The following is a 23441-nucleotide window of genomic DNA, read 5'->3' on the forward strand; positions in this document are numbered from 1 at the left end:
TTTATGGTCCAGCTCTCACTTCCATACATCACTACTGGGAAAACCATAGCTTTAACTATACGGACCTTTTTTGGCAAGGACCTTTGTTGGCAAAATTATATTAAAAAGTGGCAAATATTAAGAGAAATGCAATAACTTCTTTTTGCGAGGACTTTGAAAGAAAACCATAAAGTTGTACTGAAATATGGTCAAGATTTGGAAATACAGTCACAGCTGGGAAATGATGAGGGACCAAAATTGACAGACTCTCACAGCACTATTTGCAAATAAACATGTTTAGGGAGATCAAACACTCTTGAGTCTGCTCAAAGATGAGTTTATTGGACAAAGAGTTCACATTCTCCATATATAAAGAAGTGCTTAATTAGGGATGGGCAGGTTACCGCTCCAGCTTCTATTAGCTGTACTTGGAATCATCCCAGATGTTGACATTGTTGCACTTAGGGGTGCTGCCGCAGCAGAAGGTAAAGTTCCTATAGTTTGAGTTTTCTTGTAGTCGTCTACATTTGGAAGTGCAGCCCCTGTCCACGAACAGAACTTCATAATCTGTGATGATGAGTTGAGAAAGAATGAGCAAAGAATGAGCTTCAAGGGCCAGTAACGTTCTGCAGGAAATATTTCAAACACTCCCTGACCTGAACACACACCCTCCAACATTTCTCTAATGAAAATAGGGATGTACTGTTCAACAACAACAACATCATTTTTTAAAAAAATTATACCCTGTGCATCTGACTAAGTTACCCCAGCCATTCTGGGTGGCTTCCAATAGCATAATAAAACTATTCAGGGCTGCCTTCAGATGTCTTCTAAAGGTTGTATAGTTACTTATCTCCTTGATTCACGGATCGCATAACTCTACACCCTCCAAGATTTCGCCAATGAAAATAGGGATATCCTAAGGAAAAGTGGGACATTCCGGGATCAAATCAGAAACAAGGATGGTTTTTGTAAATCCGGGACTGTTCATGGAAAATAGGGACACTTGGAGGGTCTGTGAACATCAAAGGAAATAACAAACACAATGTAATTTTTATTTTTTTCTAAAAAGAAATCTACATGTGCTTCTGACCTTTTTTAAAAAAAACAAACCATTCCTCTGGGCTAAAGCCCTCCAGGACATTGGACTGGCAGTTCAACCACATCCAGTCCATCTGTCCACCTGCCAGTCTTAGGACTGCAGCCATAGGATTGCATCCAATGCTAGCCATACTCAGAGTAAATCTATTGAAAGGAAGGGGCTTTTAAATTTCAGTGAGTTTATTCTTGCATAGAAGTTAGTTGGCTATAGCCCTAAGTATCCCAAGTATGAATGATGTTGGATTTAGATCAGAGGTCACCAGTGTAGTGCCTGTAGGCTCAAGGGCACCCTTGAGCTTGCCCTCTGGTGCCCACAAAAACCTCAGAGCAACCCCAAACACTGCCCCATGGGTTACCCCTTTCTCCCAAGAAAATACGGTACAGTACATGGTTTCCCACCATCCCTTCCCTTTAATACTCACTCCAGCTCACCATCCGGTTGTAGCAGAGCTCGTTCTGTTTGGTGATACAACTGCCTGATTTATTTGCACATTTACCATCTGGCTGTACGTCGGCACAGGTAAGACATATGAGAGGCCTATAACCACGAGGTACTTCTGTGGAGGGGGAAAATCATTTGTTGAATGGCTGCAATGTATTGAGTTGGATAAACTGGATCTAATGCACTAGAAAAATTTTCTTGGGTTACCGTAAACAAAACAAAAAAAAACCCCAACCAAAAACCCTGGGACATCTTGCCAAATTTAAAAAATCCGCCCAGATGGAAATGTTAATCCTGAAAAAGAGGACGTGTCTGGGAAAGGAAGACATATGGTAACGCTAATGTAATGATATTCAAGAAACAATCCCAGCTCTGTCGCCTAGGTGTTTACAAAATCTCCCTGAACTCTTTGGGATTCACTCTGAAATAAGTCCACATAGGATTGCAGCCCTGGTTGCAACTATGCCTCATTTGGACTACTGTATTTTTCAGTGTATAAGATGAGGGTTTTATACTATAAAATAAGGTTTAAAACCCGGGGGTGTCTTATACACGGGTAGTGGGTAGGGGTGACAGGTGATTGGTTGCAGTGGTTGTCATTGGCGATTTTGTGTGTGATTGGTGGCTGTGGCAAGGCTTGCTTTGTATTGGCTGATGGTGTGTTAAGTGGGTGTGTGATTGGTTGCTTCTTCAAGGGCTGCTGTGGATTGGCTGCTGCTGCGGCAATTGTGCTTCCTATTTCCTGCTGCTGTTTGTGCTTGTTGCAGACTACAGTGGTACCTTGGGTTACATACGCTTCAGGTTACATATGCTTCAGGTTACAGACTCCATTAACCCAGAAATAGTACCTCGGGTTAAGAACTTTGCTTCAAGATGAGAACAGAAATCGCACAGCAGTGGTGCGCCGGCAGTGGAAGGCCCCACTAGCTAAAGTGGTGCTTCAGGTTAAGAACAGTTTCAGGTTAAGAACGGACCTCTGGAATGAATTAAGTACCCAAAAAAGCTCAACAACTCTGGGCCAACCCCCCCCCCAAAGCTCCACAACTCTGGGTCATTTTCTTAAATTGGAGTCTCCCAAAATACAGTGGTACCTTGGGTTACATACACTTCAGGTTACAGACTCCGCTAACCCAGAAATAAGAACTTTGCTTCAGGATGAGAACAGAAATCGTGCTCCGGCGAATTAAGTTCTTAACCTGAGGTACCACTGTAGAGGGCACCTTATACACAGGGGCGTGTTATACACAGAAAAGTATGGTAATAATAATAACTTACGACTGCTTGCTAGGTAGACTGAGACTATGTAGCTCAGTGCCAGAGTTTTGTACATCTTCTTTCCCTTTCCTTCAGGGCACATGAGGAAGCTGCAGAGACAAATATCAGAGGAAGAGAGAATCCCAAAGCCAGCCAGAGGTGGGGAAATGTAAACCAGATGAGCCCTGCTGGCTGAGCCCAAAAAACCATGATAGGCCAGCATCTTGTTCTCACAGTGACTGACCAGATGCCTATGGGAAGCCCAAAAGGAGGAGCTGAACGTAAAAGCTCCCTCCTGCTGCCTCTGGTGGTAGAAATGGACACAGCCACCATAGCTAGTTGCCACCCTCTATAAATGTGTAAAACCCTAAGCTGAAAGTCATCCAGGTTGGTGCCCATCAATACAACTTGTGGGAGTGGATTTCATAAGTGTTGTGTGAAGGTGATTTTTATTTTATTTTGGGGGTTTCTCTTGGAACTTCCAATATTTGACTTCATTGAATGGCCCCAAGTTTGAGTACAGTGGTACCTCAGGTTAAGAACTTAATTCATTCTGGAGGTCCGTTCTTAACCTGAAACTGTTCTTAACCTGAAGCAGCACTTAGCTAATGGGGCCTCCCACTGCCGCTGTGCTGCCAGAGCACAATTTCTGTTGTCATCCTGAAGCAAAGTTCTTAACCTGAGGTAATATTTCTGGGTTAGCAGAGTCTGTAACCTGAAACGTATGTAACCTGAAGCGTATGTAACCCGAGGTACCACTGTATTATGAGAGAGGGATGTAAACTTCTCTCTATTCACTTTTCGCACTTGTATACATCACTATCATGTACCACTCTGCTCACATTCCCCCCCAAACTAAAAAGACCCAAATGTTGCAACCCTTCCTCTCTCCTTTCAACCCACCGTCCTTTTCTCCTCCTGGAGTGGAGTTGGGTCTTTTTATGCAGTGGGACATTTGTTTGTTTCTCGCTCTTCCACTGCCCCAAATTTATTTTAAAGCATAAAATACACCCTTTGTATTGTCATCTATTTCAGACATCTTAGGGCTGTCTCATTGTTGCTCTTTTTCGAGAGGGGGGTGGCTGCCCAAACAATGAAAGTCTGAAAGCAAACGAGAAGAAGAAGGACACACTCAACCACCCTACCCCATCCATTAGAAACGACACTAGCGTAATTCAATCCAACACACACACACACACACACACACACACACACGAAAGCAATAGAAAAAGGTGCAATGAAACGAAACTGATAATAATAAAATAGCCAAAATAGAGGACCCCACAGAAAGAAAAAGAGAGAGGTGGGGGGGGGACAGGGGAGAATGCAGAGGGAGGAATATGCAAAGGAAAGACAAAGGGGGGAACGTATGTGTATATATGCATATATGATTTGTTACAAGAAAAACCTGCTCCTTTTTTCCTTATGGGGTATCCAAGAGCCCGTATAGAGTCCTTATGTAGGTTCTCTATCGGTAGGAGAAAATAACAGAGGCCAACCAGAGAGTATTGAGAAGCAAAGCAGCTAGCAAGCCTGATCTTTATTCAACTGTTGCAACAGGGTCCCCCACTCGCCCCAGGCAGGCAGGGAGGAGAGAAACCCAGAACTTTTGTGTGCAAGCTCTTATATAGACTTTTGGAATTGCCTCCCCTGTAGCACAAGACCACCCCGCCCCCAAAACAGCATACATACATCACAGAAAGAGGTGGTCCCCAGCAGAAATTTGAGTGTGTTGCTTCTCTCCTGTCTGCCAGGATACCTGATAATGCCTTATCTGATTGCCTTTTCTGGGTGGCCTGGCCATTCCTTTGAGATGGTAAATACTTAGTTCCTGAATCTCTTACGCATATTGACAGTGTGCTCAGTTTAACAGATACTTGCCAGACTGTATTTACAGGGAGGTGTGAGCCCCTACAGTCCAAAGATGATTGGAAAGCTTTTCCTATTTCCTTCCTCCTTGCAGAGAAATATTTGAGATCCATTTGGGAGAGTCAAAACAGCTTCAGGATTGTTCTCCTGAACTATTTCAGACACATGGTTTATATACTTATGTATGTGTTTGCCTTGTACATTTATGAATACAGTTGTACATCGGGTTACATACGCTTCAGGTTACAGATGCTTCAGGTTACAGACTCCACTAACCCAGAAATAGTACCTCAGGTTAAGAAGTTTGCTTCAGGATGAGAACAGAAATCGTGCTCCGGCAGCACGGCGGCAGCAGGAGGCCCCATTAGCTAAAGTGGTGCTTCAGGTTAAAAACAGTTTCAGGTTAAGAACAGACCTCCGGAACGAATTAAGTTCTTAACCCGAGGTACCACTATATATATAATGACCTTAGAATTCCTATAACAGTATAGTGCAGAAGAAAAGTATTCTGAATTAGATGGCTGAAAATAGGTTGTAGAGGGGGATGTTATCTCCAACTCTTTTATCCCAATAGCACTTTTTTCGAGGTTCGCTAAATGAAATGGGGTAGCAGGGTGACTGATTGTTCTCTTAAGCCCCCTTAACAAACTACAATTCCCAGAGAGGTCCTGGGACTCAGCTACAGTGGCAAAGAAAAAGCGCTTTATATGTGTTGTTTATGCATTCTACCACTGTGGCACCAGATGGCGCTGTGGCATCCCGTTTTCGCCAACCTCAGTTTCTCATACAAAGTTTACAGTGCACTTAACTGAAACACCTCTTTGATGTGTCTAGATCCAGCCCTAATTTCTGATCCGCCTCAGGTTCCAAAATGTCTGAGGATATGACTGCCCTCACAGGGCTCCAACAACCTCCCCATTTGCGTTCCCCCCTTCCTCTAAGGAGCTTGAGGCTATGTACCTGGATATTCCCCCTGCTGTTCCTCAACTACAGTAGTACCTCCGGTTACATAACCCTCTGGTTACATAAACTTCACGTTACGAAAGTGGCAAACCCGGAGGTATCGGACCAGGTTTCGCCATGCGCGCATGTGCAGAAGCGGTCCTCTGGTTACGGAAACCTCAGGATCCGACCGGACTTTCAGAACAGATCCTGTCCGCAACCGGAGGTACCACTGTATTGTTGCTGGATTACTTGCACCAGAAATTTCGCTCCTTAACATTCCTTATGGCAGAGTTAAGTAAAGCAATAGCTCCACCAGCTGGAAGCTAAAATCCATGCAAGGTATTGTGATACTTTCTGTTCAATGCTTTAAAACATGCCTCTCCATGTTTTAGGAAGGGGTTTGAGGGAGGGAGTGTGCAGAGTTTGAGACAGTTGTCACAATGGAGATGAGAAGATTCGGGAGAGTTTGTTGCTGTGTTGGTGGCTGAAGAAGAAGAGATGAGCTATGAGGCTATAGAAGAGAAAGAGGCCTTGTAAATTAATATAAGAACTTCAAACCTGGCCCAGTAACATATGGGCAGCCAATGAAAGCTTTTAAGTTATTTCATCTATCAAAATTTAGATACCACTGATCCCCCAGTGTAGGATACTCACCAGAATTCCCTTTTAACCCATTAAAGCCAAGTGATAGCTTCACTAGCTGGAAGTTAAAATCCATTAATAGCATTTCAGTGTTTTCAGTGCTTTAACAACCAAACAAAATAAAGCTGTGCCTACCTGGGAGATGCATCCGGATGGAGTGAAGGAAGGGAGAGGTCAAGACAGTGTGTAGAGCATGGTGTTACTAAGGAGACTGGAATGTTGGGGAGGATAGAACTTGAAGCTTTGGGTACCCAGCTAGAGAGTCAGTGAGAGGAGTAAAAAGGGATGAGATGTGAAGATGGGGAAGTGGAGGGAGAGAGAGATTTTTTTTTAATGTCCTCTCAATGGTTCTAAAAATCATTACAACTTCAATGTGATATAGAAAAATAGGGGTGGTTGGCTTTTGCTTCCCAACTCCCCAAGGGACTGAGTCCCCTAAGTCCATGATCAGTCAAAGATGATTGGATGGAGGCAGGATGCCATGATAGCAACAGAGTTCCCTCCCTCCTAGCAATGAAGCAAGAAAGATCCAGAACCAAGAAGAAACATCTCTTTTAAGGGTTTGCATTTTCGCATGGAGAAGGAGGACATCCCCTCTACAAACAGTCAGAAATTATATCACACATAAGGTGGGGTTACTGTGGCTCAGGCAGGCCAAGGTGTGATATTCCTCAGGATTTAGCAAGTTTTACATTGTTGCAGACACAGTTTACACACAACATTAGCATTTGATAAGACAATCAGGATGCTTGTCAGACATCCCTCAATGCAGAGCATTTGGGCAAACAATGACAATTAATACAAAGGAGGTTAATAGATATAGGGGAGGAATCCCTTCAGGAACTCCCCCTGATTGCTATCTGCCTACTTGTTCTCAGGCAAAGGGGGATTAAGGAGGCAGAGGAAATATTTAGAGTCTTTAGGAAAGCCAATATGACTTTTGGATTGCTCTCCTGTACTATTTTAGACATCTGGTTTATATACTTAAGTATGTGTGTTTACCCTGTGCAATTATCAACATTAATTCTATATTTGAGACCTCTGAATTCCTATAACAAATGAAACAGTGCTTATGAAAATCGCTTCAAACCTAGCTAGCTTTCTAGCTGGCTAATAACTTTTTAATAACACAAATAAATTAATAATTGCAACACTTTCTGGGATCATTCCTCCAGGAATAAGGGGGGACATCACACCATCCTACCCCTTAAACCTAACCCAGACGGATGCCCCAGAAGGACACTGTGGTCAATGGTACTGAAAGCCGCCAGGTCTAGGGGAACTAATGGAGTTATGCTGTGTCATTTATTCGCTTTCACAAATCATCCACTCAGGTGACCAAGGATATTTCTACCTCAAACCTAGGCCTGAAGCATGTTCCATATGCTCAGTATCTTCCAATGCCATCTGGATTTGAGAAGCCTCTTGAGTGTGATCTTGTGGATGAACCGGACTCATAGTGCTCAAAATTCCTATCACATGTTTTTCTGACTTAAAACCCATGAGATTTTTATTACCTCCTGTGCAAAAGGAGAAGCTTGTAAAAACTCAACATTTATGGCATCAGACCACAACATTAAATATTATTTGTATTGCTTTTGTACAGTTTTCTAGTCATTATCCAACTTCAGGCTTGACTAGAGGAAAGATGCAGTAGTCTGCATACTGTATAGGGAATTAAAACAGTTTGACACTGCGGCTTGCTGGACAGCAGGTGGCAGACTTTGGCTTTGGCATATGTAACTCTGGTTCAAAAAATAAATAAAACCTACAAGCAGCGTTCTTGTGGATTCACTCCCACTATAATAAACTCACAAGAGCCCATGCATTTTCAAGATGAGTGTTGTACCTCATTATGTGTACAGTTGCATATGCAAAGGAATTGTATGTAATAAGAGGCATAGCCTGAAAAGCAGGTGTTTTAGTCACTTTGAATTGCCAGCTCATAACACTATAGGTGCGGCCATGAAAAATTGGTGAGATTCTAACGCTGCCTAAACCAAAACATTTTGCTTAAAAGATCTCCAAGTTCTTCAAACAGAGCATGCCATTATCTACAGGTGGAATGGGGCATTCTGACCTCTGAGCAGTTGAATTGAAGGACAGCTTTTTGGCAGCTCAGGATGTTGTGAAACTACAAAGACAAATGCCTTGGGTTTCTGTGGCCCACCCAGGATAGATGGGAGATATTTTTTAAAAAGAATGTGATTGCTAGTGAGCCAACTCTGATACCAGAAAGGCTATCTGCCCTCCCTACCCAGGGAAAGGCCGAGCCTTGTAGCATGTTCCCATATCTAAACTGTTAGGGAGTTTCGAAATGATGCTTTATTATTGCTTTCTCATCTCAAGTAATTGCGACATTGAAGTTGAATTTTTTTTGGGGGGGGGAGAAGATCATTAGTTAGAGCCTCTGCTTTTTAAAATTTCTTACTGCAACTTGCTTAATCCTGAAAGACAGAATTCAGAAACTTAGGCTGCATAATCGCTATCCCTTTAAAGCACATTCAAAGCATGCTCTCTCCCTCAAAGAATTCTTGGCACTGTAGTTTCTTAAGGGTTGCTGGGGATTATGGTGGCTCCCTGGGCAACTTTGGAAGTTTCTGAAAATACTTCTGATGGTAAGCCAGAGTGAGCCGTGGGTAGCTGGGTGGTGAGGAGACAGCAGTGTCCTTTCCAGTGTACTGAATACACATGTATCATCAATAATTTTTATTGTTTATAGCCAATGGCCATCACAATACAGTATGAGCACAAATCACACAGCTACAAAACCAAAGACATTGCATGCACCAGAACAAGACTAATCTACAATGTCCAAAATTTAGGAACGTTCCTTCTAGTCAGCATCCCTACAGTTTGGCACTTGCACTGTTCAGAAATGTTGCCCTTATCTTTATTGCCAATAGTGCAAATAGTGCCACCCTATAGCTGATGCACTTATCGACATCTGCCAAGGATAAACATGTACCGAACAGTTTCAAAATTATCTTTGATCTTTGTGTTCCTTAGTACTCTCAGATGCTGTGTACCACAGCCCCTCCCACCATACGCCTAGAGCTAAGATTGTAGCTGCGTTCCAATATTCCAATATTTCTAGCTGCAAACATGAAAAAGATTAGCAGGTCCTTAAACAGTAAATTCATGTAGCCATTGGATCAGGTTGTATCACCTGTCCCATCATTGAAAAACCTTTTCTGACTACCATTTTCCAAAAGGATAGTACTGATTTGCATGCTCGCCACATATGGAAATATGAACTTAGCTGTCGACATCCTCTCCAACATTAAGAACTTGAATGAGAGTTTAACCTGGGGAAAATATCCTTTCGATCATTTTTTAACTTGGCCTATCTTAAGGCAGTGTGAGCCGTTGTGGTACCCTCCAGATGTTGTGGGTTACAATGCTCATTGGCCCCATGTCAATATAGGCAACAGCGAAGAAAGATGGGAGTTGTTGTTCAGCAAAATCTGGTTGCAACACCTTTGGCTACCCCTGTGTCAATATCATCAGGAGTTGTCTTCGTATTATTTTACTGTGCGCATCAATAATTTCCACATCCTCTTTCCCAAATCAGTCACGATTTTATGTGCTTAGATCATACTCCCCTTCACACACACCCATTTATAAACTGAAGAAAAGCAAAACCATAACAGTTTTGAGTCTCTTCTCAGGGGAAAGCTGCCTCACAGATTAGCAGTGCAAAATTAAAATATTCAGAGGAGAAGACAGCTGGATTTTTGAGACACTTACAAGCAATCTCAAAATCTTAGATTCCCATCCTCAAAATAGTTTAGCAAACAGAAACAGAAATTAATAAGCATGGCCAACTTAGATCCACTAATTCCAATGGGTCTCATTTGTGTACAAGTTAGTTGGATACAACTCTGTGTTTCTCCACTGGCCAGCAATATCCCTTTCTGCATGAAGGTATCTCTATTTCAATCCCAGAGAAATGTAGCGGGAAGAGGAGATCCCTTAATGAAGGAGGGGGCAAGCTAGCAAGTAGGTAACTCAAAGCTTGGTTTGTGGCATTTATTGTGATAAATGGTATGCAGGTGTGTGCTCCTTGCTCCTTCTTATCTTGGTTGGCTCATTTATAATCTGCTTTTTGTCTTCAAATGAAGTCTTATTCAGCCATTACTGCAAACTGGAAAAATTCACATGTCAAGGAGAGGGCAGGAACATTCCTTCCACCCTCTGCAAGTTCAAGGGAGAGTGTCTCCAGTGGGGAGCCTGCTTCTTTCTTTGTAAGCTCCTTGGCAGGATGGAGAACCCTGATTTTTCCAGGGTTCTACATCAAGCTGAAGCATCCACAGCTACATGAGGGTTCTGTGCTGCAAACAGTCACTACTGAATTCATGGATTGCACTAGCAATGGAGGCATAGCTTAAAAACAAACAAACCCACAACCCTCATACCATGCCGCTCCTCACACTCAGAACTTCCATTCTGCAGTAACTCCCAAACAGGACTTGAGATGTTTCTTTTGCAATGGATGAAATTACATTTGGCAAAATCTGAGGTTGTTTGGGGGAAAGGGGGAACATTCTCAACACCTCCCTCTTTCTCCATCTTTTCCCACAGAGGCCTGTTACATGCCCTTCCAAAATGGCACACCTGCAATGGAGCCCATTGAAAGGAGGAACTGGAAAGAGAATTTTGAAGTGTGTGTGTGCGTGTACTGGGAGATCCTGTCCAGTTTTGGAGGACAAGCATGGAGCCCAGCTTCTTGACAGAGAGAAAGCGCACCTGGCAGCCCTCTGCTCCCATAGCAACCAAATTTGTAAGCTTGTTTCTTGTTGAAGAAACATTTAGCTCAGGAGTAAAAGATTGGCTTGGGTACTGAAAAGATGACGGTTCCAGCCCTTTCTTGTTAACTCCTCTGCAGTGAACCAAATGTAGTGTGAATTTAGTCATCGTGGCTATTAGGGCTTGGGGAGAAATCAGGTGCAGTTCACATTTAAAGGCAAACTTATCTAATAGCAGTTTCTGGAACAGTGTGCGAACCAAAATACAGCCATCCCACCTTAGGTATGCTCAGGTGGCAGAGCATGAGACTCTTAATCTCAGGGTCATGCGTTTGAGCTCGACATTGAGCAAAAGATTCCTGCATTGCAGCGGGTTGAACTAGGTAGTCCTTGTGGCCCATTTCAACTCTCCAATTCTATAATCCTTCAATATCTGCACTTCTCTGAATTTTGCAATGCAGTTCTCCAGTTAAATAATGTGTAAGAAAAATGCACATACAAGGGTTACAGCATGCATATAAATACATATTGTCATGGGATAGTGGGGGAACAGGAATCCTCCAGATCCCTGGGTGTCAGATTTCCCCCTCTAGATTCTGGCGGATCTTCCCATGCATGGTGGAGATTCGAGCGGGAGTGCTCAGTGAGTTCTGGTCTCTATAGATTGTTCTCCTGAGACAAAGGTGAGGCATAGCCAGTTTACAACCACCCCCAGGGCCATCTGCAATGAGATGGCTCTCCTGTGGCAGGCAAGCCCATGAGGAAAGGCTTCGCCAACTGCAGCGGTCCTTAGTCAACAGCGAGACTCTTTCCTTTTGAGCATCTAGGAAAAGGAGAAAGCAAATCCAGGCCCTCTGTTATTTCATTCCAGCCTCTCCCTGGACTTCAGGGGAAATTCCTTCTCCAGACCCAATGCCTGTGTCATGTCTCATCGGTTTGGGGCTATTTACCTTTATTTAGCTTCATTTATCCATCAACAAGGCCCCTGAGAGCCCTGAGTGACTGTCCCAAAGATGGCTTGGATCTAAATCACTTTGATCTAAATTACAGAGGTCAGGAGAGTAACTGAGGGTGAGGGGAGCTGGAGGATAATCAGAACGTCAAGCAGCCTTAGTTCTGTCTCTTTGAAACCAAAGAGAGAGAGTGTGTGTGTTCTCTGACATAATTATCTTTTCTTCTTTCCCCTCTTGTTTCAAGCAAAGCAGGCCTTTCTTCTAGGACTGGGATGGGGAACCTTTGGCGCTTTAGATGTTGGTGGACTCCATCTCCCATCATCCCCAGCCAGCATAACTCTTGGTCAGTGATGATGGAAGTTGTGGTACAACTATATCAGAAGGGCCTTAGGTTCCTCGTCTCAGTTCTAGCATACCCTCCAACATTTATCTGATGAAAATAGGGACGTCCTATTTAACAACAACAACAACAACAACAACAACAACAACAACAACAACTTTATTATTTATACACCACTGTCAGACTTTGGGGAATCAGCTTCCTTCCCCATGGCCGTAAATGAGTAGATCAAATGAAAGGGAATTCTTACCAGTTTATTTCCTTGATAAACACAGTGAAGGACAAAAGAAAGCATCTAACCAGAATGGCAGTGCTCCTAATTAAGGTCACTCCCCCCTCCATCCCTATTAATCTACGTCACTTCTACGTTTTGTAATCTGAGTTTGTACCTTCTCTGCTTTCTGTCCCTACACTTTCTGAATTCTCCGTGACTTCAGGGAAGGGGGGGTGGATACCATCTAGAGACTGTGAATCTATTAACTCTCTCTCTTCTGGTGTTTCTTCTGCTAGCTGTTCCCCATCCAGTATTTCCCAGCTTCTGCCTTCTATGCCCCTCTGTAAACCACTGTGCAAATCTATACTGTCCTCCTGCTCCTGGGAAGATTCAGGATCAAGATCAGGAGGAGGGGGTGGCTCCCACTGTTCTTCCTCAGTGCAGCCCTCCTCAGCACGATCCCTCACATCCACCCGTTAAACATTTTTAAAAATCCCTATACAGGGCTGCCTTTAGAGGTCTTCTCAAGGTTGTATAGTTACTTATCTCCTTGGCTCAGGGCTGGCATAACTCCATGCCCTCCGGCATTTCTCCAGTGAAAATAGGGACATCCTAAGAAAAAGCAGGACATTCTGGGATCAAATGAGAAACCAGGACAGCTTCTGTAAATCCCGGAGTGTCCGTGGAAAATAGGAGCACTTGGAGGGTCTGTTCTGTGAGCTTTTGCAGTGGCCAAAGGGGGTTAAACAAAACCATGATCCCGCACAAGGATGGAAGAATGAGGAAACCCCAATAAAGGAACAGTGGCAAAAGAAATTGATGAACTATGCAGAATTGGCTAAACTGACATACAAACTGTGAGATAAGGACAACTGTGACTTTAAAGAAGAATGGAAACTTTTTACAAAGTTCTTAAAAAGACAACAAAATGAATTGGACTCCTTGGCAGGTTTTGAATAAACATACATAAATTTATTGATTGATAACATGGTAGATAGGTAATATAAGGATCGATATAATTTCATAATATGCAGAGAATAACATGTGCTGAGAAATCAGAGAGAGGAGCTGGGGGAAGTCTCAGGGGAGGGGGGGAAGGAAAAATAATGAATATGATACATTTTGATATATTGTTATGTTGAAATTGTTAATAATTTCAAGTGGTGTCATACCATTTTAAACATTCATGGTTTTCTCCAATGAATCCTGAGAACTGTTGTTAAATGTGCCGGGAGTGGTTAGGAGGCCCCTATTCCTCCACAGAACCACAATTTCCAGAGTGGTTTTACAGTCAAACACTGTTACCAATGAACTTTTCTACCTTGGTAAAGGGGAAATAGATCCACGTCACCTTAGGATATCACAGTGGGAAGGAGTGAAATAAGACCTATAGTGCTACCAGAACAGAACTTTGGGGCAGACATCCAGGACCCCACTCAGCAGAATGAACAGAAAGACCCTCAAATGCAGCAGCAGAGCTGGCTTACCACATTTTGAGGTAAGTGCAATAATACATACTATCGTTTAAAAAGCAGCCCAACTCCCTGGTAAGTCTATCAAGTCCAGAGTCTAAAATTGTCTAATGTGTACTGCTTGGAGTCAGGTCAGTTTGGGGGGAAGCAATGAGGTCTTCATTTCCTGTTAAGCCATTAGCTCAATGGATGGCCTTCAGCAAGGAACCCTCAACATCGAGCCACCGCCATCTGTGTTCGAGGATAATAATAACAGCTTACAATATAGGGTGGTTGTAGAGCTTATTGTTATAAATATTAAGCAGTATTCTGTTATGTGGTGTTTTGCAAGAAGTGCTTAACAGTTCTGGCAAAATCCAGAAAACCACTCTGTGTGTGTGTGTGTGTGTGTGTGTGTGTGTGTGTGTTGGGGGGGCATGGAAAGGGACTTGGATCTCTGGCTAGCACCCCAATGCTATGCTCATTTTGTCAGAACAAACCAATATCTGTCAACCATCCCGCTTTGAGCGAGACATCCTAGAATTACAAAAGCTGTCTCGGCTTCTGATTGGATCCTGGTATACCCCATTTTTGCTCCCACAAGAGTGTGGCCCCAAAAGATGCCCGTTTTGGGGGGCCATGCTCTCGTGTGAGTCACCTGGTTCCTATGAGAGACCCCCTAATGACATGCATTTTGGGGGGCCCTGTTGTTGCATGAGTTGCATGACTAACACGGGTCCACGGACATGAAATACGCTTGTCCTCTGTGGCATGTTGGACAGTATGGCATACTCCTTTTGTTGATCTCAACACACTATGTATCTAAGTGAAGGGTCCCAGGATCACTCACAGGCTCATGCTTCCCTTCTGTTGTCGATCAGTTCTGGCTTTAGGCATCAAGGGATCCTTTATCATATAAAATTTATACAAAGTGAGTGTCATGCATTCTTTCTGGAGTTAATAGAATAATAGGAGAAGGGGCATGGGCATGGGGAAGGAAATTGGGGGCTATAACGAGAGGACAGTGCTTTGTGATGAATTCTGAAAAAGAACCTTGAGGGATCAGTGCCAGAAAATATGATTCATAGCCTGGAGAACAGACTTGTTTGACAGGAGAAAAATTGGGTATTGCTGCATATAACTCGTTCCAAATTGGAACGGGATGGAATCAAAACCACATTTCGTCAGAGTTCAGACACAGACCGGTACAAAAGAATGCTCACGTAGCCAAACCATAAAAGCCCCTTCAGAAAGGCTGAAACCAACATATATATATATATTTCTTTCTGAAAGGTTCATCCCTTTCACCCAAAGGGGTGGAACCTGACATTAATAGGATCACTGAGCTGTGGTGTACTGGTAAATTTTGAAGTGTAGGATCCCCAACAGCCATGCAAAGTATACACCCTTGTGCAAATTAATTGAAACAAACAATGTAGTTTATTGTACAAAACTCACACATGCGTACATTAATCAACATCATGACAATCCTATGCATAGTTTCTCGGGAGAAAGTGTGACTGAACTTGTAGTGTATGCTTCTTTTATTTATATATATATATATATATATATACTATTTTTATTTGTTTTCAATAACAATAATCCAATGTACATGTCATTGTATCAATAACGTATTATAATATCAATTTCAATATCAATCAAATACCCAATTCTGACTGTATAGATTCAATACACACTGTTTAACAAAAGACCTCCAGCCAGCTGAAATTCAACCTTTAGCTTCAAATTAGAAATGCAAACTATCTTGCAAACAAATCTAAGCTGCGAGCATGAAGTAGGAATGCCATCAAAGAAAATGAAAAAAATTATCCTGTCTCTGTTTGATTCCATTCCCCCTTCTCTGACTTTCTGTATGCTTATCTGCCGCAAACAAACTTGAAAGCCTCATTCTCACCTCACCCGATTACCAGAGCAAACAAGGCCTTTCAATTGCCCTGAGGTTCCAGCAGATTAAGTCATTGCTTCTGCTCTGAAAGGTCCTGGAGTTGCCCTGCCCTGCGTTCTCACTCTCTCCAGCACACCACAGTCTCTGAGAGAAGCAAACACTCTTAAAAGCAACGGAACAAAGGATGTAGGAGTAAAATTGGAGGATTCCATGCTATATCACCAGGAAAAGACTCCAGACTCCTGCAATGAGGAGAGAAACAACAACACAGCCTGTATCCATTTGGGTGGATTTCAAGCATAGGCTGTTAACCTCATTGTTGTGGGCTATTTCTCATCTCCGATTGATTTGGAAAGTATTTAATTTGGAAAGCATTTGAGACCTGGCTGTTGTTGCCTTTCTTCTTTCTCTTTTTTTCACTGATAGCAGGAACCATTGAGAGCAGTAAATGAAAAACATCATTTTGTGTCTCTAAAGGGAAGCACAATAGGTTCTCGGAAATACAAGCTGACCCCCAAATAGGGAAATTGATTCACACAGTCATTTAAAACAACCTTTTTTAAAATTAAATCATTTGTTCTCTGCTTGCCAAGGCCCAGATGTGGGATGACGAGGCCTTCAACGAAGTTGCGAAGCGAGACCGAGGAGGTGGGTTCAGTTTTTCTCATGTTTGTTCGAAGGCTTCCATAACTGCATCCTCACCACACACCTCAGCTGTATAATTCATTCTCAGACCAACATTGTTGTCAAAGGGCTAAATTCACTTTGGGGATAAAAGTGGGTTGCTCAAGTGATTTCATTAAGGTTACACTTCTGAAATATACTCAAGAGTCGAGTGTGGATTTCATGCTCTTTATTCAGCTCATAGCCATGAGGAATGAATGTTCCCCCAAAATATCTGCTTTATATACATTATTTACACGATTGGCCGCACGTGATTGGCTAATTCCTGGATTCTTCTGTAGGCCAATCAGGTTGCGGATTCACTTCCACCTGGAGCTGGATTGGGTGGCTCCTGCGGACCAAACATACTGCTGCATTGTTCTAGGACCAATCAGACTGCTGCATTTGGATTCTATTCAACTCAGTACATAACAACTTCTGTGTCCATTTTCCTTGCCAAAATAAAAATAAAAATAGAAAAGTGGAACAAAAGCCCCCAAGGGGAGAAGAAGCAATCAGACCAGAGGAACTCCCATCAACCAAAGCAGAGAGGGGTTTTTTTAAAAAAAAAAACACCTGAGAGCAAAACTAGGTGTGATGTAGAGAAATGTGAAAGCACGTTGTTTTCCCCAAAGAATTCTGGGAGCTGTAGTTTCTATTCCCTTTACAGAGCTGCAATTCCAACCAGCTGTTAGCAGGCTGAGCCTAGGCTCATTGTAGTGGAATGGCGAGGGAGAGATGGACTGAGGGGCAATGATTCTCCTCTGACGGAGAGTGCAGGGCAAAAGGAAGTGGTGTGCACACAAACATGCTTGTATGAGGTAGAGATAGAAGTCAAAAGATCTTCATCCATCTAACTGCTTTTCATCCAATTGCTGTTTGTGTGCCCTTCGCAGTATGTCTGCATAGGGCACTTCTGGATACACGGTGTGTGGAATTTCACATAATTAAATTGTGTAATTAATTGCATTATTCTATGCTGTTAATTTAAGGGACGCAGGTGGCGCTGTGGTCTAAACCACTGAGCCTCTTGGGCTTGCCGATCAGAAGGCTGGCAGTTCAAATCCCAGCGACAGGGTGAGCTCCCATTGCTCGGTCTCTGCTCCTGCCAACCTAGCAGTTCAAAAGCATGCTAAAAGTGCAAGTAGATAAATAGGTAGTGCTCTGGTGGGAAGGTAAACAGTGTTTCCCTGCGCTGCACTGATTTCGCTGCTCCGTTGCGCCAGAAGCGGCTTAGTCATGCTGGCCACATGACCTGGAAAAACTGTTTGCGGACAAACGCTGGCTCCCTCGGCCTGTAAAGCGAGATGAGAGCCGCAACCCCAGAGTCATTTGCAACTGGACTTAACTGTCAGGGATCCTTTACCTTACCTTTTTATGCTGTTCACTGGTAAACAAAGGAAACATAGCACATAAGCAGGAACAGACATCAAGTAAGTATCATTTGCAGACTGAGAACAACAACTGTAGCAAACCCCATTTGTACTTACTGGATTGATTCCATTGCAGACATGGGATGAGTAAGAGAACACTAGCAATTTCTGCTCTCATTTCTGTTTCTGTCAGGATTCTCACATCTACATGTGCATCTTGCCTGTGCATTTTGTTCATGCTGGGTGGAAAAAACAACATGTACTGTAGATCCCTCTCTGTGTCATCACTGATTCTGCATCCTGACTCATCATTCCAGAAAGCTCTTGGGTCCACCATTAGCTCAAGTTCAACAACCTATTACATTAGCAATGGGGGCATGAACTGGTTCTGTGCAAGTGTAGATAACCCCCCTGGTTTCACATTCTGATGCCATTAGCCACACCTGGCCCCGGCTGTTTAAAGTTATGCTTGGCCTGCTAATTATGAGTTAAAAGCTTTGGCTCCCTCTAGCATCGAGGCATCGAGGGAATGCATACCTGCCAGGGTCTGAAAAAGTCTAGGTTTTTGCTCCCTTCCTTGACCTCGTAGTTCCTGCCTCCTGGAAGCAAGGCAAAGAAAGCCAGATCAGGTATTCTAATATTTGGATTCATAACATTCCTAAAGTTATGCTAAAAGTGAAAACCATAAAAAATACTTTGTGTTGCCATGTTTTATGGTTAAGAAAATAGACTGAAGCCATTTTATTCTGCTCTGCCTACAAGTTCTGAGTTACATGATCATTTATTCCATCCTCATCAAATGGCTCGCATTTTCATTAGTCTACCATGCAGTGCAGGGACGCACTAGAACAATGGTCCTAGAACAATGCAGCAGTATGATTGGTTGGCAGGAACCACCCAATCATGCTCCAGATAGAAGTGAATCCACAACCTGATTGGCTTACAGTAGAATTCCTGAATTAGCCAATCATGTGCAGCCCATTGTGTAAATAACGTATATAAAGCAGATACTTTGAGGGGACTTTCATTCATTCCTCCTCACCACTATGAGCTGAATAAAGAGCATGAAATCACTTTGCGACTCTGAGTATATTTCACCCACCCCAAAACACTGAAAGTCCCCACCCAACTATTGAAGCCTGAAGAAGAAGCTGCAAAAGCTGGCGGTGTGGGCAGGCAGTGAAAGACAGGAATGTCGCCCCAGCACCGTCTGCTTAGGAGAAAACTCTGGAAGAAACCTCAAGGAAAGCAAAAAGACTTCCAGTAGGGCCAGTGGCATTTCTCAAGGGGTGGGTGGGTCTGAATATCATGGGGCTCTGCACTTTACCAACTGCACAGGAGGCAGGAATTCAACAGGGGCAGCTTTTTCCAAAGTTTCATCTTCATGATGAGGAAAATTGCATGAGCTGACTTTTGGCCTTTCTGCGCACCAGTTAAAGGCAGGGAACTTCACTCCAGACTAATTTTTCTATTTTCCCCAGTTACCTCTCTGCCACCTGCATCCTGATGAAGTGTTCTGAAGGATGCTAAAGCTTGTGCACATTTTGTCCTAACGACGATATTGCCCGACTTCACGTTTTGAAGGGATTTCCTGTATGGACTAACATAGGTAAAGGTAAAGGTACCCCTGCCCGTACGGGCCAGTCTTGCCAGACTCTAGGGTTGTGCGGTCATCTCACTCTAGAGGCTGGGAGCCAGCGCTGTCCGCAGACACTTCCGGGTCACGTGGCCAGCGTGACAAGCTGCATCTGGCGAGCCACCGCAGCACACGGAACGCCGTTTACCTTCCCGCTGGTAAGTGGTCCCTATTTATCTACTTGCACCCGGAGGTGCTTTCGAACTGCTGGGTTGGCAGGTGCTGGGACCGAACGATGGGAGCGCACCCCGCCATGGGGATTCGAACCGCCGACCATGCGATCAGCAAGTCCTAGGCGCTGAGGTTTTACCCACAGCGCCACCCGCGTCCCTATGGACTAACATGGCTGCCTGTTATTTTCTTCTTCTACTGCCCAGATAAAAAGAAAGTGCCAAATCTGTATGTGCAGAACCTGGCGTGTCAGTCAGTGGGGGCTGAGGGGGTCTTCAGCCCCCCAAAAAAATTCAAGGAGGGGGTTGTGACCCTGCTCTGCCTCCTTCTCCTTACCCAATGCTCTGTGGGGAGAAGGAGGCCAAGTTCTGTGCTCCCCATTCCCCACCCGGTGCATAACACCAGCATTGCAGTGGCGGGACACATGTGTGTCCTGGCCAGGCACTTAAGTACTGATGTGCTAGGCAGGGGCGGGACATGTCACATGATGTGTCACATGATGTGCCCCTCCATGTGGGTGGCAAGTTGGTGCCCCTGTGCAGATCTTTAACTTGGGTGCATCCTTCAGACACAATGTGGGGGTGGGAATGGAAAACACGCTGTGGTTTCTGGATCTGTTAAACCCGTTTAACACCTTTAGCCCAAAACAAGTTACTTGGTTCATGCACAGCCTACAGATTTTGCTTTTTTAATGTCTGTAACCATAAATGTGGTTTCTGGAGGGAGGAAAAAGAAAGGAAACACCACACACACACACACACACACACACACACACACATATATCCCAAAGGTTGAAACAAGGAACTGTCCCTTCTGAGCAGCAGCTGAGTGCCCAAATCCACATATCTACACACTTTTGTTTTTAAATGCAACCCTCTAAGTTAGCCAGAGAGAAAAGGCCCAGTCTGTCCCATGTTTCTTTTCGCAAAAAAAGTCTGCTCCATCTGGCAATTATGTCATGTGCATAACATACCCCATGACCAGGACTAATGAGGCAAAAGGTGGTTGGGTGGGGGGAGAAGAGACCCAAAACATAAGACTCGTGTATTTAAGAAGGGGGAGTGAGGTAGCCTTCCCTCTGGCTAGAAACTGGCCTGGCTGAATTTCCTCTATCCCAGTGTAAGCACCAGGGCCCCCGCTGAACAGACGCCAAGTCAGAACAGCTCTTGGAATCTGGTCTTTTTCTTGTCTACGGTTACGGAATTTTCCAGAAGGTTTTCTCCCAGTTCTGTTAAAAATGACTCTGTGGCTGTGTACACACTGTACATTCAAAGGGTGCCCCCCCTTCAAAAAGGGGGGGGGACAGAATCCTGGGAACTGTAGTTTACCCCTCACAAAGGTACAGTTTTCAGGAAACTTGAGGTGGGGAAAACACACCTTAAATGGGCTTCAAATGGATGGTGTTTGCGCAGCACAGAGGGCAAATTATCTGAAAGGAAAACAACTATACTCATGCAAAGAAGACACTGCTCTTGAAAGGAAGGCGTATTTGGTCCATGTTACAATGAACAAGGTTCCTAGTGGGTAGAGTGGTTTGGTTTGTAAGAGCATGAGATTCTTAATCTCAGGGTCGTGCGTAGTAGTAGTAGTAGTAGTAGTAATAATAATAATAATAATAATAATAATAATAATAATAATAATTTATTATTTATACCCCACCCATCTGGCCAGGCCTCCCCAGCCACAATGGGTGGCTTCCAACAAAATATTAAAATACAGTAATGCAGCAAACATTAAAAGCTTCCCTAAACAGGGCTGCCTTCAGATGTCTCCTAAAAGTCTGGTAGTTGTTGTTCTCTTTGACATCCGGTGGGAGGCCCTCTGCCTGGTTCTCTGTAGCTTGGCTTCTTGCAGCGAGTGAAACGCTAGAAGGCCCTCAGCACTGGACCTCAGTGTCTGGGTAGAACAATGGGGTTGGAGACACTCCTTCAGATATATGTTGAGCAAAGAAGTCCTGCATTGCAGGCGGTTGGACAATATGACTCTTGTGACCCCATCCAACTCTACAATTCTATGATTCTATAATTCCCTGTCTACCTCTTGTAATTTAACTGGTTCTGGGAAGAAAAACTGTGCATGCCAATCAGGCCAGGCATTGGCACATGTTATACTGATGAAAGTGCCAGGGTCCCACTACCGCTGACCCCTGCTTGTGCCATTGCCAGTTCCTCTATAAAAAATTATTGGAACCTGGAACTTAGACGAGCACCAGGCAGCTGCAGAGAGTCACTGTGTTAACACCCCCTCCCCAAACCCACTCTCACGCAATGCAGCTGGATTCCCTGATTTCTTTTCTCATTCTCTAATATTCTAGGTCCTTGTTGTAAACTGCAAATCACCTTGCGGTAAATGCACATGCAAATTTGGTAGCATTAGTAGCTATAGAAATTGTTACTTCTGGTTGTTGTTCTTCTACGTTAGCCAGAGAAAGAAGGCCCAGTCTGTCTTACATTTCCTTTTGCAGGTGTGGGGGACTCCCTGGTACTGAACGGGGTAACTGTGCCCCTGAAGGACCAGGTGCTCAGCCTATGGGTCATTTTGGACTCACAGCTGTCCATGGAGGCGCAGGTGAATTCTGCATCTAGGGCGGCTGTCTACCAGCTCCATCTGGTATGCAGGCTGAGACCCTACCTGTTTGCAGAGTGTCTAAACAGAGTGGTACATGCATTGGTTATCTCCAGCTTGGACCACTGCAATGCACTCTATGTGGGGCTACATTTGAAGGTGACTCAGAAAGTACAACTAATCCAGAATGTGACAGCTAGACTGGTGGCCAGGAGTGGCTGCCAGGACCATAAAAGAACTACATTGGCTCCCAGTACACTTCCAAGTGCAATTCAAAGTGTTGGTGCTGACCTTTAAAGCCCTAAACAGCTTCGGCCCTGTATCCCTGAAGGAGCCAGTTCACCCCAGGAGACATTGAGATCTAGATCTGAGAGGCTTCTGGCGGTTCCCTCAGTATGATAATCGAGGTTACAGGGAACCAGTGATGTAGAAAATAGCTAAAGAAGCTGAAAACCAAGACCAAATAAACCAAATGAAGATGTCCTAAGAGAAATATGAACCTTTTCCTCAATTTTGCCTGTTAGTCTGCTCTGCTCTGCTTTTAGTTCATTGCTCCCATTGTTCTTCTCCTTCAAATCCCTTCTTTCCTTTCTGTCAAATAATGCATTTTTCTTTCTTCCCTGCACTGCCCATTACCCTATTTCCTGAATTTACCCTATCTCTATTCTTATAATTGTATCCAAGTATTTTCTTGTAATTGTCTCCAGGTAATTTTAAATTGTATCTAGCTATTTCTCTTGTAATTGTGTCTTTACTACATATAAATGTGAATCCCTAAGGTGATCCTTATGCAATTGTTACATTTGGAGTCTTTGCAATGGAATCGACCCCTTTCTATCCTTGTGCCTTATCAGTGCTTGTTCAAATTCTCAATGATTGCAACCGCTTTCAGGAAAATAAGAATTGGAACCCATATGTTCAAATTGCATCACTTTATTGTAACCACGAAAGCATAAATGTTATTTTTAGCCTCAACCCAATCACTTCCACTCAGCTCCCCTTCCTTCTTCCCTAAAGTGCCAGACGACCAGATCCATTTCCTTTGACCCTGCGGGGGAGAGGAATTCAGCTGTTAGATAAAACTCTCATCCCTATTGTTATTCTAGAAAAACCAAATTGTCATATCATTTGCCATCTCACCCTAGATTTCTAGGTACATTGGTACCTTGGGTTAAGAACAGCTCAGTTT

At 43.7% G+C, this 23441-nt stretch overlaps 1 protein-coding gene across 1 annotated transcript; it reads right to left on the bottom strand.

Annotated features, from left to right (window-relative positions):
- Positions 1-300: 300 nt before the first annotated feature.
- On the bottom strand, positions 301-6482 carry LOC128402648 (acrosomal protein SP-10-like). Its single transcript, XM_053366934.1, has 4 exons — positions 6368-6482; positions 2798-2886; positions 1503-1637; positions 301-546 (listed from the first exon to the last, which is right to left on the bottom strand). The coding sequence occupies exons 2-4, from the start codon at positions 2877-2879 to the stop codon at positions 398-400; spliced, it is 366 nt and encodes a 121-aa protein (XP_053222909.1). The 5' UTR covers positions 2880-2886; positions 6368-6482; the 3' UTR covers positions 301-397.
- Between the last annotated feature and the right edge of the window lie 16959 nt (positions 6483-23441).

Source organism: Podarcis raffonei, chromosome 15, assembly GCF_027172205.1.
Source record: "Podarcis raffonei isolate rPodRaf1 chromosome 15, rPodRaf1.pri, whole genome shotgun sequence".
In the NCBI taxonomy this organism is placed as follows: domain Eukaryota; kingdom Metazoa; phylum Chordata; class Lepidosauria; order Squamata; family Lacertidae; genus Podarcis; species Podarcis raffonei.

Coding starts and splice junctions, on each gene's coding strand:
- LOC128402648 (XM_053366934.1), bottom strand. CDS start 2,879: ATGTGCCCTGAAGGAAAGGGAAAGAAGATGTACAAAACTCTGGCACTG. Junction 1,638..2,797: donor AGTCTACCTAGCAAGCAGTC/GTAAGTTATTAT, acceptor CCCCCTCCACAG/AAGTACCTCGTGGTTATAGG. Junction 547..1,502: donor CAACCGGATGGTGAGCTGGA/GTGAGTATTAAA, acceptor TCATCATCACAG/ATTATGAAGTTCTGTTCGTG.